Source organism: Filobasidium floriforme (assembly GCF_021052385.1).
Source record: "Filobasidium floriforme strain CBS 6241 chromosome Unknown HD553scaffold_1, whole genome shotgun sequence".
Taxonomy (NCBI): Eukaryota; Fungi; Basidiomycota; class Tremellomycetes; order Filobasidiales; family Filobasidiaceae; genus Filobasidium; species Filobasidium floriforme.
This window is the reverse complement of record NW_025763622.1, coordinates 512,511-530,708: the sequence shown is the minus strand read 5'-3', so window position 1 is coordinate 530,708 and position 18,198 is coordinate 512,511. Positions and strand designations below refer to the sequence as shown.

Here is an 18,198-nt window from a genome sequence, read left to right as displayed (position 1 = left end):
AACAAGACGAGCGGACGCAGACAGTACTCCGTAAATTGGCAGGATATTGATATATTGAAGGCATCTACCGTATGAGTCACCTCGGCCAGGTCGCGCTAGAGCCAGGGGGAGGCGGTACCTCGCCGCGCTAGACGTGAAACCGAGCTAGACGCGAGCCGGACAAGCCACAGGCGCGATGGCTGGCGTATCAGCGGGTCCTTCGAGCCTGAAACGATGGAAATTCCCGAAATCCTCTCACTCGAGATTGGTAAAGACGGTCCGCATCGAGGACTACTCGATGGCATTTGACGAGATCACTCGGCGTAGATGCCGGAGTTCACAGGTATACCTCGGAATTATCAATGCAGGTCCCAGGACAGCGACAGCTGTTGGCGATCTCTCCCGACTGGTGGAAACGGTAGGTCGATGGCTTGTTGATCGATACGTCGTATTGGAAATCGAACATACAGCACGATATTGTACAGCGTCGATTGTGGCTTGATTATGCTTTGGCGTTTGTTATCGTCTGCTTTTCCCATCCCTCTCTTGGCGAAAAAGACAGGCGGCTGAAAGCGATTACCTCGTACCCGTCGGTCACTTCATAGATTTGCACCCGAGGAACTGTCCGACATCATGGTGAGTGGAGACCGGAGGGGTCTTCAATTACGACGATCCAGTGGGAATGGCTTCGGTATTCAAAGGGCTGCGTTGCAAGTCCTCTGCCCATTGGCAGAGTTGCAGCCGGTAGGTGCGAAGGAGCTCGAAAGCTTTGTTGTACGAGAGGCGAGAACAGCGACACCAGCAAGATCGTCGTTCGTGAGCTAATAGCAAATCTAGACGCGTTGAGGAACAGGAAGCCTGCGCTGGTCATTCAGACTCTACTCGGCCACGTAGCTGTAGGATCGTGTGGACTGGGCATCTGCGATTGAACATTGCCTATGTGAGCAAGTTCATGATCATCGACCATGCGCGGTTGGGTCACGAGGGTGTTGCACAGGCGCCTACCTGAAAGCGTCCCAGGCCGCGCTTCTTGAAGCGCCCTGTCTGAAGCTGGTGCGGGTGTCAAACGAACATACGTCGGTGCAATTTGTCTGCCTATCGGTTTTACGCCAGGCCGAATGGCACATGGCACGCATGTCTGTAGGTGAGCTCCGCTGCCGGTCCCGATGCAAACATATGGTTCATTAGGCGCTATTAAGAGCTCGATGCAAATTCAATGCCTGGACGCAATATCGAATGGATCACTGTTAAGCACAGACTGCCTCTTTCCTCCTCACAAGTGTACTTCAGTCCAGTCAACTAAACGAGGTCCCAATCATCGCCGCCCAGATCTTCTTCCCTTCCTTTTGTCTCGGTGGTCCTACCGTCCTGATTATGATCGTCAAACGCCTGCGTCGCCCGGTTCATCAACTTCGAGAAGCTGAACGGCAGGGGAATAAATGGGATAGAGGGATCCGATACAGGTTGTCCTGATGAGGTTTTCGATGGGAGATTGTTGGTCGACAACGGGATCGAGGGAGTATGAGACGATCTGCCAGTCAGAACGGTCGGCATCAGCTCCCTGCCTCTTTTGTTCTTTGCGGCCGCATCAGACTCACTCTCCCAGTCGTTCCGACCTGACCATCTCCCTGATTACCCTCAACGGATTCAGAACTTTATCCCAATCCACCTCATCCGCTTCCTCCCTTCCCGCTTCATGCTGCTCCGTACGCGACCTGCTCGTTTCGAGGTCAAGGTTGACCCCGTTCATCCACCCGAGACAAGCGACATCGTAACACAACATCGCATACCCCAATATCATCTGATCCTCCTTGACCTGGTACTTGTCCCGCTTCGGCTGTTTCTCCGGTTTGTCCGCGGAACCGTCGCGATCATTCTCGCCCGGCTGCTTCGGCTGCTGCTGATAATGTCCATGTTGGTGATGAGATCGTGCTTCAGGCTGTATTCGGTCCGGATGTCCTTCACGGTCCACCCGCCCAACTCCAGCCGAAGTGTGAATTGCGTTTTGCCGCCGTTTCCACTTCTCCCGACTCGTGCTGACATACAACACGGCTTTCTTCTTCCAAAGCCTCAGATCCTCCTTGTCTGACCAACTCCCTTCCTGGTCAGGGTCATTTTGACCATAAGTGCCTTCTTCTTCTTCGTCCTCTTCATCCTCCTCGAAAACCGCATCATCATCATTCCGGTCGTCAACAGCTAATCCGGCTCCTCTGGTAGGTCTGGTCTGCTCCTTCCTCTTTTCAGCCCGTCGTACCGACGCAGCCCGCCCGAAGGCCAACCCTTCCCCAGCCGAAAAGACCGGTCGTCCCACCATCCTTCCTCCCTCTTCGGCTGGGTAGACCGCGAAGCCCGCCGTTGAGGATGGTAGGAATGATGCGGGGTCACCAGGCGACTCGGACCAAGCCCACGAGAACGGTAACCTCGTCGTCAGATAAGTAGAGAGAAGGTGTAACAAGTGAAGGGTATGCATCAGGATCGCGTTGAGGTGGTTGGAGTGGTAACCTTTTTCGTCACATCAACGAGTGGGGAACCGGATACGCAGAGTTTTCAGAGTAGATGGTTAGCCTATTGTTCGTAACAACGGGAAGACAAGAGAGGAGGACAAGCTTACCGGTAAATCCACCTGGGGACGGGAAAATCAACCCCGCGATCTCCATGTCCCACTCCTCCCGCCCGAGATCAACTCCATCTCCCTTTCCTACTCTAGATCCATCGACGTCCTCCACCCCGATCCCGTTCAGAGGTCGACAAGGCCTGACCCCAAAGACGTCCACGACCTCCTTGAGCAGGACCTTCCTCGCCGCCCGGATCTCGTCCTGGACGAGCCGATCTTCCCTTCTCTGGGTGTCCAGTCTGGTCTTCAGGCTCGTTATCAGGGCGGACTCCGGTTCATATCCAGCTGATATATCTTGAGGTTGGAAGGGAAAAGAAACCTTGTCCTCATCCTCCTGGGACTTGCGCAGGTTCGCCCGCCGCTTCGCAACCCGTCCACGTCTATCCCGTAAGCTCTCCTGTTTCCCCTCGTTCCGCCTCCTGACACGGTCCAGCTCCGCTTCCAGATCGCGGCATTGAATGGAAAGGCGGGAGTGGGTCGAGGAGAGCGTCCGGTGATGAATCAGCCCGCCCGGCGTAGAGTTGGGGTCCGAGGAAGGCTTGGTAGACACGGGTCTGGGTGGAGAGAACGGGGGTGGGGAGAGGAAGCCTGAGAGACGTGCGTACGGAGGACTTGGTCGCAATGTCGATGCCAATGTCGATGTAGATGCCTGGGCGGATGCGGACGATCTTGACGAGGTTGACAACGAGGAGACGGTCGGCGTAGGATTCGTCGACGCCGGTACGGAAGAGGAAGAAGAGGAGGGCAGGTGTCCATACAGGATCTTCTCGCACCGGCTCTTCGAGGCCGACAGTTGGGTCTGGAGAATATGGTGAGCTTGAGCGTGGTTGTTCAGGCTGTCCGCGATGTCGAACAGTATTAGGTTCGAGTGCCGAGTTGCGAAGGAGAGGACGGCAGAATTCAGTTGTTCGACAAAGGCTTAGAGACAGTAAGGCGACTGAGAGCTTACCCTTCTCCGAGACAACGGGGGCAGTATAGGTCGTGGTTTGAGCTACACCCTGCGCATCTTGTGCCGTCGTCCATGTCGTCCTGCTCCGCTATTTGGTCGAGGGACCCTAGTTTTTCGAACGAGGTCACACTTATCGACTTGTTAGCTTGTTAGCTTGTTATCAGAAGAGCTTGCTCAATTGCTCGACACAATTGTAACCCTCGAGGGTCTTACTCATCGTCCGGAAGCTGATCTGATTACTTCCGAAAACTTGCTTCCGAGAGCAGATTCTTCGGAAGCAAATCCGCGGTGCAATCAACCAGGTCGAATTGTGAGCGAGAGGGCGGCCGAGAGCGACGATGAGCGATGTGATGATGCTGAACGTCGAATGCGACCAAGATCTATGACATCCTCATCTATCCTCATCAGACTATCACCACGACTCAGCTCGGACACGTCGGCCTTATTCGTCCTCCGGTCTCTCAAGTCGAAATCCGGATCGAAGGTCCAGGGTCCGTGTGTGTCTCCCTTTGAATCGCGATTTCAGGTTCGCGCGGCCAGGGTGGTGAAATCGATAATCAACCGACCTGGTGACCTCGACTCAACTACACAGTCGTCTTCCTTGCCAGTCCTCTAAGGTACCACCCCACCATCATATCAGAGCATACAAGGATGGTTCCCCACCTTCATAGCTCTACGACCACCCCGGCCAAATCGTCCCACTACACCCAAGCCCTCTCGGGCGCGCTCGTCGCCGGATCATGGGGTGACAAACAGCCAGTGAAACAGCCCAACGGGTCGACGCTGTTGGACTGGAGCGAGGGGATCAGAAAGTGGGGGAAACATACCGTTGGAGGTGAGTGTGGTCTCGCCCTTGTTCTAGTTCTGGGCTATGGTTGGTGGATCTCGGTGGTCGGGATGACGAAGCTGACCTCGTCGATACCTTTTCTGCTTTCCTTTGGGTGTAGATACGGCCTACCTGGAGCTATTGAGAAACGTCTCGCTAGCCTACCATTCATCTCGACAGCCCGGTACCTCTAGCTCTGCCCAAATTTTCCCATCACAGTCTCATGCACAACCGTCTTCCTCGACCTCCACCTCTGCTCCCGGGGTCGTCCTCGACCCGTCTACCACCTCGAACGCAAACGCTATAGGTACGAGGACCTCGGTCCCGCCTTCCTCGGCATCAGACCAGTCGAGAGAGACCACCCACACTACCACCACGACGAATACGAATACGACCCACTCGTTCATCTCGATCCCCCCGTCGCAGACGGAATCCGAGTCGGAAAGGACCTCGGGAAGTACGAGCACGGGGAGTTATGTGCACGTCTCTGGGGAAGCGAGTGGAGGGCACGGCAACGATAATCTCGGCAACGCTCACGCGGAGAGCCTTTTAAGGACGAGCGGGGGTGTGGAACCGGGTACAGTCGATTTAGGGTTGGCACCTCCGATCTTAGGCGTTGAGATCGGCTCTCCGTTAGGAGCGGTTGGAGGTGGTGATCTTGCGGGACCGTCCTCTACGACAACCACATCGACGGGAACAGCGACAATGACAACGGGGAGGAACGTGGTCGAGGATTCAGCATCGGCATCGACGATCGTACCTTCCCCTTCACCCGGGATAGGCGCCAGGGTCGGGACGGGCGAGCAGGTCTCTGGGAATAATGTGCCATCTGGAGCGGTTCTACCACCGCAATCCCAACAAACACAACAATCAGAACAGCAGACACCGTTTCAGCGGAATTTACAACCTGCCGCTTCTACCTCGACGACCACGTCTACATCTCTGCCCGCATCCACCTCCCAATCGGCCCCGGCGGCGGCGCCAATGCCAGCTCAAACTACCTCGACGGCGGAATACCTCTCCTCGACCTGGTTGGACGGAGACGAGTCTGAACAATCGATCTTGTCCGGTCAGATCCGGGGCGGGTCGAAAGATGTTCCGGAAGGGAGAGATTTGGTCAAAGATCTAGGGAAGGTGGGAGAGGGAGTGAGGACGCATGGGAAGGGGGTCTTGGGCAGGGTGAGCTTTGACATTTAGCCTTGTGATCTCGGAGACGGGAAGCTGACTTGCTTTCTGTGATCATGCAGGCCTACTTGTTATTACTAGCCTACTACCAACACGTTCTGGGCGACTACACGGCCTCGATCGGGACGTACGAAAAGGTCGATTGGGCGGGAGAGATGGATACGACGGGTCACGAGATGGGATTGAGCTTGATGGCGCAGCGGGTGGATTGGTTGCGTGGGATGGTCGTTTACGGTCAGTCAGAAGTGGCATTTGGCCGGAGCGCTTGTGAACAAGATGAGCTGATTGTAGTCTCGGATCATTTCGGTCTTTGTTGGGCTTTTAGGTATGAGCTTGGAGGCTGTAGGTCGAATCGAGGATGCGCTGGATCGATACATCAAGGCAATCAAGATGTTTGCCGACATTCCCGGTCTGACGTTGCCCTTGACCGACACGTTCCTTGTGGCCCCTCCGGCTACGGCCAAGGGGTTGACCGGCGCCAAGGTTCTCCCTACCCCGGCTCAACGACACTCGACGCGATCAACACCGACGTTCGGGTCTCATCGCGAGGCCCACCGTTGGGTCTCGGTCGCCCTCACTAGGGGATCGGTCATCTCGGCCCAAACGACCGACCTGAATAGGACGTTGCGACTGATCAGGACGTACCACGTGATGAGCAAGATGTGGCCCACCTCGTTCAGGCCACAACAACAGGCTTTCATGATCAGCCTCTATCTACGTACCTTGCATGCCGCCTGTCGACCTTCCAACACGCCTCATCGAGAAGGAACCGAATGGCTCGTCTGTGAGATTCCCAACTCGGTCAGCACGCAGATCAAGGGTAGCCGATCCCAGCTGTGGTCGAGGGAATGGCTCGAGGCGATCAAGGAGGGCAAGCGATTGTTGAGCGAGACGACGGCTTTCCCCCGAGCGGGAGAGGTCAACTGGAAGGTCAGACGGTTCGTCGAGAGCTGTGTTGGGATATGGGAGCGATCGGGGTGTGGTGTGGCTTCCGGCAAGGAACTCGTCAAGATCCTCTGGTGGGCGATCGAGATGACGTTCCACTCGCAGGCCATCCTCAGACACCTGATGAGGTTGCTCTTTGTCACTGGGCAACACGATGACGCTCGACGGGTATTCGAGCTGTACGTCAAGCTCGTCCTGAAGGCTCGGCAGACGGCGCAGCCTGAAGAATCGTTGCAGTTGCGCAAGACGACGACCAAAGAAGAACCTTCGGTACCGCATCAGGTCGAGGCGGACGACGTGTACCAGAACGACGTGGAAGAGCAGCTCGCCGAGGGGGACACGGATCGAGACGTCGAGTTTCTCGAGGCTCTTTTGCTGGGTTCCAGACTGTTCACGCAGGAACTCGCAAACCCTACCGAAGCCTGGAGGTACGCTCTTCTCGCCAGCGATGTGGTCGCTGTTGGGAAGCGACATATTGCCAAGGCGTTCAAGGCCAAGGTGGAAGAGAGCAAGGGGATCATCCGGATGGCGATGGCGTCCGAGGAAGGAGATCCGTTGACCCGACCGACTTTGCAAGCGCAAGGACTCGCTCACCTTGTCGAGGCTGCCCGGCTCGCACCGTCCAGCTCGGCCGTGCGATATCACCTAGCATACGCACGGACCGAGGCTCGTGATATCCCCGGCGCGCTGGATGCGATCCGAGAGACCATCGAGTTGGCACCCAGCAATGTCGAGGCTTGGCACCTGCTGACCCTACTTCTCACGGCGAGTAACGATTGGGCGGGTGCGCTGAAAGCTTCTCAGGCTGGAATTGATACTTGGGAGACGGTCGAACGAGAGATGGCTAAATCTCAACCCGTCGAAGATGTCGGTCCGGTTGATGTGGTGCCCTTCGGTGTCTCGACACGGGATTATGCCTTAGACGATGAGGGTACGGAACATGAGCAGGAGAGGTCGCATGAGAGCCAGAGTATCATTGTGGATCGGTCGGTCTTGCCGATCGCCAAGAGCTCGATCGCTTCATCTCCACCGCCGGCAACCGCAGCGACCCGACTCGCCAACGTTATCCAGCTTCGCATGACCCAGGCCGTCATCGTAGAAAAGCTCCACGGTCCTGACGATGCCATGATCCGTCAACAGGAAACGTTCGCCTACTTTTCAAGCCGTACCGGCTACTCGAGACCTGGTGGCTACGAACCCGGCAGCGGCGACGGCGGTAGCGTGCGTGATCTCGGCGAGAGTTATGTGGCTGTCAATGATGCTAGGCCCGCTGGATTACCAGATATGGGTGAATCCGCGCTCAGTAAGTCCAGTTATGCTTGCGACTGCTTACCGGGGTGTTTCGACTCATATGACTTGACTCAATCACAGTGTCGCCTCCGCGTCCACGACAAGGAGAAAATTCCCTATCACGAGCTTCGACGCAGAACGCGAGTGGTTATCACGTCAGCTCAGCACCACCGTCCGAAGACGAAGCAGAAACTAAGAGCTTGTCTGGTCGCAAACAACGCTTCCTGGTCCGACATCTACAGGTACCCGGATCCAAGAAGGGAGGTCATCGAGCGACCGGTACGCCACGCCGTCCAACCCGTAAGTAGTCGATCGCCAAGGGTATGAATCGGTGGTGTGGTGCTAAACGGCAGTGGTGAATGCCTTGCAGATCTGCCCTCTACCGAGAACCGACCCAGAGCAGTCTCGACCGGCGCTTCCATTCGATCGCGAGGCACGACTCCCGCTCACTCCCATTATCACGGTGCGCGTCCGGCTCCACCGCCGCCACCACCCCTCGACTTGCCTTCAACACCTCCTACCGGTAGAAACGCTTCGGAGACCCGTCTTCTTGCCGATCTCTGGCTGCAGTCCGCCGCGACATTCCGAAGAAGCGGGAAGATTGAGCAGGCTTTAGGAGCTATTCAGGAGGCCGAAGTGATGGACCCGACTAACCCAGAGGTCTGGGTGCAAGTGAGTTCTGCCAGCCTACTCTAGCGAATGGCGTCCTCCTGCTGACTCCAGCATCGTATTCTATAGCTCGGTTGGTACTACTCGGCCACAGAAAACCAAGAGCTGGCGCTGCAAGCCACTGGCAAAGCCCTCGTCCTGGCGCCTGAATATCCGCCCGCCGTGATACGAATGGCCGAATTGTACATGTCACGCAACCAAGCCGATCTTGCGCATGGGCTGCTGAACCCACTGACGCAGGGAAGAGGCTGGGATGTAGCAGAGGCCTGGTACCAGCTCGGTAAGGTATGTCAAGCGCAAGGCGGCCGGGGAGAGCGAACAAAGGAGTGTCTGCTGTTCGCTCTTCAACTTGAAAAGGGGCGTTTATGCAGACCCCTTGGACGAGTCGTGGATAGATGGGCATGAATGGGGCATCACCCGGAGACTGACGCACGAAACTGTATAATGTGGTGACGCGACCTATATACCTTACAACTTTGTACTATATGTCGTCACTTTGGCTCAAAACAAGATCGACACGTCCCAATCCCTGTTTCAAATCTCATCGAGGCGTCCTGAACATGTTGCCTGTACAGCTCGGCGCCTTGCTGTAAAGCGAAGCCGTGTTGAGCGCGCATTGTATGTCACGGACGATGGCAATGCGACTCACCAATGACACTTCGTAGGCAAGTCGGTACTGGCGTCGACGTGGACACTGCCTGTGTGGGGATCCTGTAATTTCCCATTCTTCCCCTTCCCACGAGTGGCTCGCGATGACGTGGTCCTCTCGGCTTGCAAGTTGCTCTCGGCCAATTCCCCTTCAACTTCCCCCGTATACGAGATGGTAAGCTCTGTTCCCGAAGCAATATCCCTTCTCGCGGTAATGCACAATCTGATGGGAAAGAGATGAGCGGCAGTCTTTGACCCCGAGTAAGTCGTGCTCACTTGGGCTTTCGAATGTCAAAATCCTAAGGAGAGTGCGATCAGCGACGGCATGTCAGGATACTTAAGAAGAGCGCATATTGGCCCACATCGTAATATACAGAACCCATCGCCAGATTTGGATCGCAAGAGTGGTTCTGAGGAAGAACAATGGTCAATCAGCATCAGAGAAAAAGCGATTCTGTCTTCCCGCATGTGCTACCCACAAGATAGCGAGTGAACTGGATGCAAAGCGAATCATGAGATGAGCGTCCAGTTTACGTATAAGCAACCCGTCGTGCCTCGGAACCACTTACGTTCTAAAAAGACAGCAGGGACAGTAGCAAGCAAGGTGACAGGGGCGTTAGATTTGGGCATCGAGTACGTGTGAGCAACGTGACTTACACCCCAGTGAAAGGCGTCAATGGTGTAGAACGAAGTGAGGGCCTTGTCTTCGTCCTCGTCGCCATCATCGCTATCCTCATCATCGTCGTCATTCGGTGTCTGCAACAACTTGGCAGCTTCTTCGGCCAAGATGGCTCCCTCCGGATCGATTTCCGCAAGATCGGCCGGTGGCTGCGAGATGTGCCAGTTGTCCAGATCGAACAGATACCTAGGTACCATAGAATTTCGCTCAATGTGTTTCATAAAACCTTCGCAATGCAAACCAGCTTACGTGCGACCGACGGTATTATAGATACGCCCTCTCTCGTCAGTCTCCGCTTCTGGAACTAGTTCTCCGCTGTAGATTCCAATAAAAGTTCCTTGTGCAATGTGCGACTTTGTTTTGACACCTGAAGTCCGGGTCATCGAAATCAGTAGGACAGCAACCCATGTCGCTTGGTCTGCTAATCACGCACCCCAGCCCTTTTGTCTCTGTGGTGCGTCAAAGGATAAGACTTGTGAGCCTTCTATAAGCAAATGCAGATTGGATGCTAGCGTTGCTGACCGTTTCGAAAATCTCCAACTGGATCCTGGGGTCTCTTCCCCTTTGCATGGACTGGATCGCCCGGACGTCAGCCTGACAGCTTTGTCATATGCAGCCAAGTTGCTTACCCGATTACGGCAGGAAGGGGGACATCCGCAATTATCCGAACATTCCCATATCGGGTATTGTGAGTCCTTGACCCTTCCATCTCTGTTGAACAGCGAGATGAGCATTCAAACGCAACATCACGAAATCTCGAGCAATCCTTACTCGTGGCATCCAAAACCAGTGTAGGGTACGCCACCTTCGTAAACATGACTGGCGAAGTACTTTTCCTGTCGCTTGAGACAGAAACAATCGCTGTTTTCTTGGCAAGGCCCGACGCACGCGCAGCCTTTAGATGGCACCTTTGGAGCGACGTTTCTGCCGTAAAACATGTCGTTTGAATATACAAACTCTGCTGGCGGAGCGCGAGCAGTCGTTCCGCCTCGACGAACGATGCCCGGCGCGATTGTGATATCTTTACCTTGATCGTCCAGGCATGCTTGGCTGATGTAGGCCTCCATAATCGTGCGCACCAGCTCGGTCTGCGATTCGTCTCTGGCGAGAACATTGAGCTGTTGCAACAGAGGATCACCAAACCTCTCGAAAGAAAGCCCTTTCAGCAGTGCGCGAGTGTCATCGGGATGCGTCACGACCGGCTTCTGCAGAGATGCCTTAGCGATGGCAGATTCCGTGCGAATCGTTTCGAGAACATTTTTGGCGCGGACGGCCTTGTCCTGTTCCTTGGGAGCAGTGCTAGCGCTCCCAGGCTGAACGTCGTTCGAGGTCAGATTGTCCTGGTCACCAGTACAGTCGTCAGCCAGCAGTCGGTCCACGACGTTCAGGGCCGCGTCGCCTGGCCCAGACATTTGAGAAGCCCATTGCGTCACACGCTCATCGATGGTCAGAGAGAATGGTTTCGGCGAATCCCCTCTGACGCCGCGAGTCTGTCTCCGTTGCTCCTGTAAAGCCTGGGTTTCAACGGGTTTGACGAAACTTTGGGGCAGAGCCTTCGCCACAGGAGCCTCAGGGCTTTGGCGTGCACTTCGCGTATTAGCCGGCTTGATGACGATCAAGTCGGCGCCCTCTACGGTGGAATGCGCAGGACTAGGGGTTGCGGTCACCGAACCGTCAAGTACCCCAGACATGGTCGGCTTTGAGGCCGGATCCCTCGTCTCGTTTGGACTTGCGATAGATAGCGCAGGAATGACAGCTTGAGCAGGCGGGCCGTCCAGGATCGGAATTTGCAAGGGTACGATAGGTAGGTTGGGCGCGACTACTGGAGCCGCTTCTTTAGCGGTTGGCACCACAGCCTGCTCAGGCGATGGAGCATTAGGAACACTTGCCGGTCCAAGCGTCTCGCCTTGATCTGACTTCCGATTTTGTACTTTCGAAAATGTGGACTGGAACGTAACGCTTGTGGCAGGATTGGACGGTGATTGCGTCCGTAAGGCAGGCGGAAGTAGACTTGCGTCCGCAGTCAACTTAGCATGTTGGTCTTTTACGCTTGTAGCTGTGTTGCTTTCCACTTCGAGAGCCTTGTCCGTGACTTTCTTGCTTGAAGCTTGATGTTCGGTTCGAAACTCGGCCCATCTAGCGGAACTCGAGGGACCAGCTTCAGCATTGTTATCGCTTGACGCGAATGGTCGGTTTGAAAGACATGCAGGAAGAGGGAATATAGGAGAAGTCTGGCCTAAGAGAGAGTTGTTTGAAGTTGCCGAGACTATCTTCGTGATGGTTGCGTTGAATGGTGCCGCTGCTTGTGCCGCTGTTCGTGCTGGGGAACTTCCCCTTTGAGATGTGACCGCCTGCTCGATTGGACTTGTTCCATTGCCCGAAACGTTATCCTGTTCGGGAGAGGACTCGTTGACGTCCTTCATGATCACGTCACCCAGAGGTTGCGGTGACGGTTCTTTCGATGCCAACTTCTTGGCTGATGAATCCTTTGCTAGCAACATTTTGGGTGGGGACTTTTCAGGTACCGCCTTCACGGGTGCTAACTCGTTAGCTAGCGACTCCTTGGCTACCGTTTCCCCCCCTAGCGACGGCTTGGCTACTGAGTTCTTGGCTACCGTCTGCATAGGGTTCTCCTTCGCTAGGGAAGGCATTGTGTTGTCAATCACGGAGTCAGCGCCTGTTTCAGCAGTGACACGTGAAGCTGCCTCCGCCTCGGTCGGCTGAGGAACGTTCGAGTCCGTCGTTTTGTGTTCGGACAAATTAGCAACGGGAGCGTCACGGCTGACAGCTGCGTTAGAACTCTTCTTCACAGATCCCATCGACGATTGCCGCGGAAGTTGTTCAGTAGCCGCGTTTATGGATTTTGCAGCCATCGGGAGAGCCGGCTCTGCAGTCTCTTTGGCTGTGGCGACTGGCAAGGCCATCTCGTCCTCGGATGAGTCCGACTTGTTCGAGTATGAACGGGAACCACCACAATTGAATGATGGAAGTTGCTTTTGGGGTAGCCGCCCGCCCATCGATTTCCTAGCTGTCCGAGCGTTTGCTGGACGGGGCCTCGCAGGCTCGGTAGTCGACTTGACTGCTTGCTGGTCGCGTCCCATAGGCTCTGGGCTAGTCTCACCATCTCTATCAGGTACCGCAGATCCTAATACTTCAGGCTCGCCGAACCTGACGGTCGGAGTGCGGATCTTCGGAGCAACAGTAGGGGTAGGATCGAAGCCAGTATCTCCAGTCTCGTCGACTTCCATCTCGGAACCGCCCGACTGTGCCGTCGAAGGAGCATGAGACTCGTCGTCATCCGCCACCGTCCGCCAGAAAGGCCGATCTTTCGGTCGAGGAGGTACGGGAGTCGTAGCGGGAGCGGGAGCGGGCGGTACACGACCGGCCTCTGGCTCTGGCTCAGGCTCAGACCGACGAGACGATTTCGCAACCCGATCCTCGGCAGCTTTAGAAGCGGCTGTATTTCTAGGGTACCTTCCCGGTTTAGGCTTGACCTTGAATATGCTGAGATTCGCCAGCGGTCTGACCGGTGTTGGGGGGATATCAGGCAGATCGGCATCCTCCACCTGAGTGGGAGACGGGAAAGGCATTTGCTTTTCTGCTAAATAGTCCAGGGGGTCGACAGCGACCGGGTTTCGCTTGATGACCCGACGACGGGTCGATGCGGTTTGTGCGGGCGTCGAGCTTGAAGCGGTTGCAGCAGCAGCAATACCAGCATGTGCCACAGGTGTCGCGCTCGATTCGGGTTGTTTACCCTTGTCCCGCTTGGAAGGTGGTTCAGGCGTCGAGATAGGTCCAGGCAGCGTCACGTCGGCCGTGACGGGTGAAGCCATCTTCGTAAGGACGCGGTCTACGACTTTGGGATCTTCTTTCTGTTTCGCTGCGATCCCAGACATCTCGGCGCGATCTGGACTTCTCACAACTGGGCTTGGGACATTCGCCTGCTGCTTCTCGGTAGTCTGGATCGAAAGGCCCATGCCAGGAGGATCAGCCAGGCTAGAAGGACCGATCGTATCGGGCTTCCCAGCTTCTCCCTCTGCCAGCGTTTGAACGGAAGAGACCATACTGGACGATCCGGCCGTCGCGACCATAGAAGATGGCCCCGGCGCTTGAGGTAATTCCCCTAGCTGTGTCAACATCGCCGACATCTCTTGAACCGTCAGCTTCTTGGCCGGCTCCGTCGCTGGTACAAGTCCCGATCGTGTGTTCGATTTTGGGTCGGGGTTCGAGTTCGAGGGACCGGCTTCACTGGATCGAATGTGAGTGGGATTGAGCTGAGATCCGGTAGATCGGGGCTGGGGATCGTCGAGCGGGTGGACGATGGAAAAGTCTGCGATTTCAAAAGCATCCTGAGCACATCATACAAGGGTCTCTCATGAGCTGGATGAGAAAGCGCTTACCCTCATCGTCATCCTCATCCTCGAGTGAGATGACCACCGACCTTCGTTCTTCGAGATCCAAGCAAGAAGGTCAGCTAGTTTATATACGTACCGCATAGCGATCCCTGAAACTTACTCTTGAATGGCCGACTGCTCGAAGCTTCCGGAGAAGTAGGCGGACTTGGATCGGTAAAGAGAGGGGTCTTTCGTTTCCTAGCATCCGGGTCGGACGGCCTTTGGCTCGAATCGAAGAGGAAGACTACTTCATCGTCGTCGTCCTCGATGTCGATGGCGTCTATGCAGATGTGGAGCAAAGTCTGACTAAATGATACTGTTGGAATGTTCTCTCGTACTCTGTAACAGCTTACCGCTTAGAGCACGACCAGCCATTGTGCAACTCGAGGTCGAACTTTAGTTCTCGATGTCGACCAGGAAGGTCCTGCTCGGAACGTCGCGAGCTCGTTCAGGATGTTCAAGAGTAGTTGTTCCCGCTGATCTTTTGAGGCAAGACTAGGACTATAATGACATTCAGCTTAGATGATCCTATCTTGGAGTCCAGCTTGGTGACGTGAAGGAATGTAGGGAAATATGTTAGAGAAAGGGATGTATTTGTGACAAGAGGTCAAGTTGCGAGTTCGCCCTTCGTCGCGTCTGACCGAAAGCTCGCTCGCTCCAGCAGCAGCTCTTGGAAATGTTGAGCTACAATCCCTCTTTAATATACACACGACCACACCCTTTCATCCCATTCACTTTCATAAGCTCCTAGCCTGTAATCCGAGCACTTGCAATCTACAACATTGACATCTTGATCCCCACAAGAACCGCGAAACCACGAAATTCCATCTCCGGACTAGCCCGAAGACTATATCCCCCCTCTGACTCCCCGAACGACCTATAGGATGGACCAAGAAGAAGAGGTCGAGGCATCCATCTTGCCACCAAGCTCTCCTCATGCAGTCCCTGCAAAGAGGAAGCGGAATTCGAAATCGTCCACTCTGCCCACGGCACTCGAGGGGGCGATCCCGAGCAAACCAAAGAAGAAACGAGCCAAGTTGGCAAAGGGGTCCGATGAACCCGCTGCTAATGTGGCAGATATAGCTAGCCTCGTTGACGGACCGCACGAGGCTGGATCTGGAGCTAGGAAGGATCTGGAGTCGAGCGGGGTCATGGCCGGTCCGACTACCATTCGAATCAAGCTACCAAAGAGGCCTGACGAAGCGGCATCGACGACGACCGACATGATCTTGGACGAGCTGGAGGATGACGGGGATATGAGGGCTGGCACGACGGAACAGGCTGGCGTTCCCAGGCTACGGGAATTGACCGACGATAGCTGGGGAACTCCTCCGCCTGCTCCCAATCGGGAGGACCAGATGACGGACGGTACAGAAGGTGGGAACGTCCCCCCACCTCAATCCGATCGCTCTTTTCCCTCAAACTCTATCCCGGGATCTTCAAACATCGCCTTGCCGCCGCCTCCTGCTCTTCACGGTACATTCGCTCAACAACGGATGAACATGTTGCGTAACCTTAGGTTCAAGGGCGATCCCAACACGCCGTTCGTCAACTCTGGCTCACCTCCCATCTCGCATTCTTCCACCCCACCTCGTACCACCGCTCCACCTATGGCTCATCCGCATGTCCGCGCCCATGCAGCCGAATGGCAGGCCCATCAGTCCCCAGAGTCAGAACACGCTCGAATCAACGCTCGATACACTCCTGGACGCTCGCAGGGGGACGAGGCGGAATTCTACCTTGGAGCCGGGAACAGCCGAGCCCCGAGCGAAGAAACGGGCCATCCGCATCCTCGATCAGACTCTCCTCTACCCCGTCATGCCGAGCACGACCTGCATCGAGGTCCCGGATCGTCTTTCATGACCAACTACCCAGACTACCCAATCCTTGCTGGTAGTGGAACACCTGGAGAGTACGAAGGTGACCCGTACGATAATCCCGATCTACAGGGACAGTACAAGACAGCGTTCCGGCCCGAACCGCCCAAGAAGAAACAGGTCAAGAAGAAACGAAGCATCCGGCCTGTCCCAGGGTTGGAAGGTGCGGAGGGATCGGTGGATGGGTCGATCATGGGAATGGAGCATGAAGGTACACCAGGCGGGACGGAGAATGGAGAAGCAGGGGCGGCACCGGTCAAGAAAAGGAGGAGGATGGCCAAGCCGCCCGGGACGGAGGATGCTAACAGCGTAGGAACATGGTCAGTCAGCACGCTATCGATTTGGACGAAATAGTTCACTCACGCCTTGATGTTTGCCTATGTTTGCCTTTGGGGGATTTATAGGAGACGAGGATTGAAGAAGGGTGAAACTCGCGCCCATGCGATCGCCAAGTTTAGGGAGAACAACCCGGGTCAACCTCTCCCACCCGGGTGGGACTTTCCCGCTCCGCCTACGGAAAAGCCTGCCAAACCCGCAGCTGTCAGAATGATCTCGTTCAGAAAGGAGCCTACGCCACCTCCCCGGGAGCCGAAGGGCGATATCTTGAGCTATGTCTCGGTACAACAGAGTCTTGCCCCAGCATCTGGAGAGGAGGACCTGCTGGCCGAGAACAAACAGGGTGAGTGAGACTATTCGTCGACGACACCTCACGAAGCAAGGCACTAAGCATGTATCGCCGGACAGATATCGTCGTGACGAGCGAACCTTCCAAACCAGTCGCCACTGCCTTGAAGATCGACGTTACAAAAGCAGACGAGACCGACTTTGAAAAGCTCGGTATCGACGTCGGAGCGCCGCTGCAAGATCCCGAAGCAGTTGCCATACCGGCCAATATAGGTCACCCGGTCTTTCGGCATCATGTCGAGATGCAAGGCTTGCCTGTTCTCAAGGCGGTCGATCCGAGCAAGGTTGGTTTATTCTGCTTGTAGCCGATCCATGTTGAGATGGTCACTAAACAAGACTTGCTTTGGACAGGTTGTCAAAGAACGGGATATCGTTTGTCCGCGAGAGTTGAAGGAAAACCTCGCGGGTCAACCGAGACGATTTGTCCAAAAAGAACTCTCGGTGACGGGTATTGGGGGATATCAGCTGAAGTTCAAGACCTGGACAGGAGGTGAGTAGAGTCGTCGTAAATGTTCATCGTGCGATACACTTACCGAGCTTGGTCTTGCGGCAGACACGGGCAAGTCGACCTGGCGCGCTCAACGGGACGAGCGATTCGCCGAACAACAGAGAGCAGCAGAAGAAGCGATGATGAACGACCCTTCGATGCTCGGACCAGATGGAACACCTTTGGCTGGTGTGGAAGGCACCTTTGACGAGAACGGATTCTTCATTCCTGCAGCAACATCCGCACCGACCAAGGGCAAGCGGGGCGGTGGTCTCACCAAGACGGGCAAACAGAGAAAACCCTGGACAAAGAAGGCGGACAAGGGCGATGCCAACAAGAGGATATTGGATTCGCTTAAACGGCAGGAGGGCAGTCCTTCGGTCATGGGAACCCCTGATATAGGCACCGCTGCGGTCAATAGCGAGGTGGCTTCCTCACCGGCACCCATGCCGGAGCACGATGATACGATCATATCGCAGGCAGACTATAGCCGGCCCCCGAGCCCTATGGCTGGGTTGAGCGTAGCAGGAGACGACGTAGATGCCGAGATGGAGGATCTCTTGTAATGTTCTTCCCACGATTCGAACGCAGACATGTATACAAGGAGAACGGTGGCAGCATTGATTCTGTTCGAACATCTATGTCAGTTGACCTGTGTTCTCGCGAGGTGTTTGAGGCTGAAGTTTCGGGAGCTGGGCGGAAACGGCGGTTTAGGGTCAAGCCTGAAAGAACTCAACATGGCCAGACCGTTCAGGACTAGGTCGACTGGGATGGTGTCGAGCAACATGTCATTGAGGGAAGGATCTTCACCCTGCTTATAGTGCCAGTCCCGGATGATTGCTACGAGTCGCTGTCGAAATGGTCGGATTTCTACCTGACCACCTGGTATTATCGCAAATCCAAAGTACCCCATTTCCCGATGTAATCAGCGCCAATGCATCGTTTTCTTCTGACAGGCCAAATAGACTGTTG

General features: G+C 55.4%; 3 protein-coding genes across 3 annotated transcripts; 2 read left to right on the top strand and 1 right to left on the bottom strand.

Moving 5' to 3' along the window:
• Nucleotides 1-1,209: 1,209 nt before the first annotated feature.
• HD553DRAFT_4591 (UV radiation resistance protein/autophagy-related protein 14) lies at nt 1,210-3,766 on the bottom strand. The gene is made up of 4 exons (XM_046184241.1): nt 3,543-3,766; nt 2,591-3,429; nt 1,578-2,481; nt 1,210-1,510 (listed from the first exon to the last, which is right to left on the bottom strand). The coding sequence occupies exons 1-4, from the start codon at nt 3,614-3,616 to the stop codon at nt 1,279-1,281; spliced, it is 2,049 nt and encodes a 682-aa protein (XP_046040043.1). The 5' UTR covers nt 3,617-3,766; the 3' UTR covers nt 1,210-1,278.
• Nucleotides 3,767-3,955: 189 nt separating this feature from the next.
• On the top strand, nt 3,956-9,077 carry HD553DRAFT_4423 (uncharacterized protein). Its single transcript, XM_046184228.1, has 7 exons — nt 3,956-4,377; nt 4,490-5,547; nt 5,616-5,787; nt 5,879-7,801; nt 7,870-8,088; nt 8,159-8,460; nt 8,527-9,077. Exons 1-7 carry the CDS (start codon nt 4,194-4,196, stop codon nt 8,860-8,862), a joined length of 4,194 nt encoding a protein of 1,397 aa, XP_046040042.1. The 5' UTR covers nt 3,956-4,193; the 3' UTR covers nt 8,863-9,077.
• A 5,985-nt stretch (nt 9,078-15,062) lies between these two features.
• Nucleotides 15,063-17,792, top strand: HD553DRAFT_338097 (uncharacterized protein; the record flags this gene model as incomplete). Its single annotated transcript, XM_046182325.1, has 5 exons — nt 15,063-16,375; nt 16,460-16,734; nt 16,800-17,023; nt 17,091-17,229; nt 17,293-17,792. 5 exons carry the CDS (start codon nt 15,063-15,065, stop codon nt 17,790-17,792), a joined length of 2,451 nt encoding a protein of 816 aa, XP_046040041.1.
• Between the last annotated feature and the right edge of the window lie 406 nt (nt 17,793-18,198).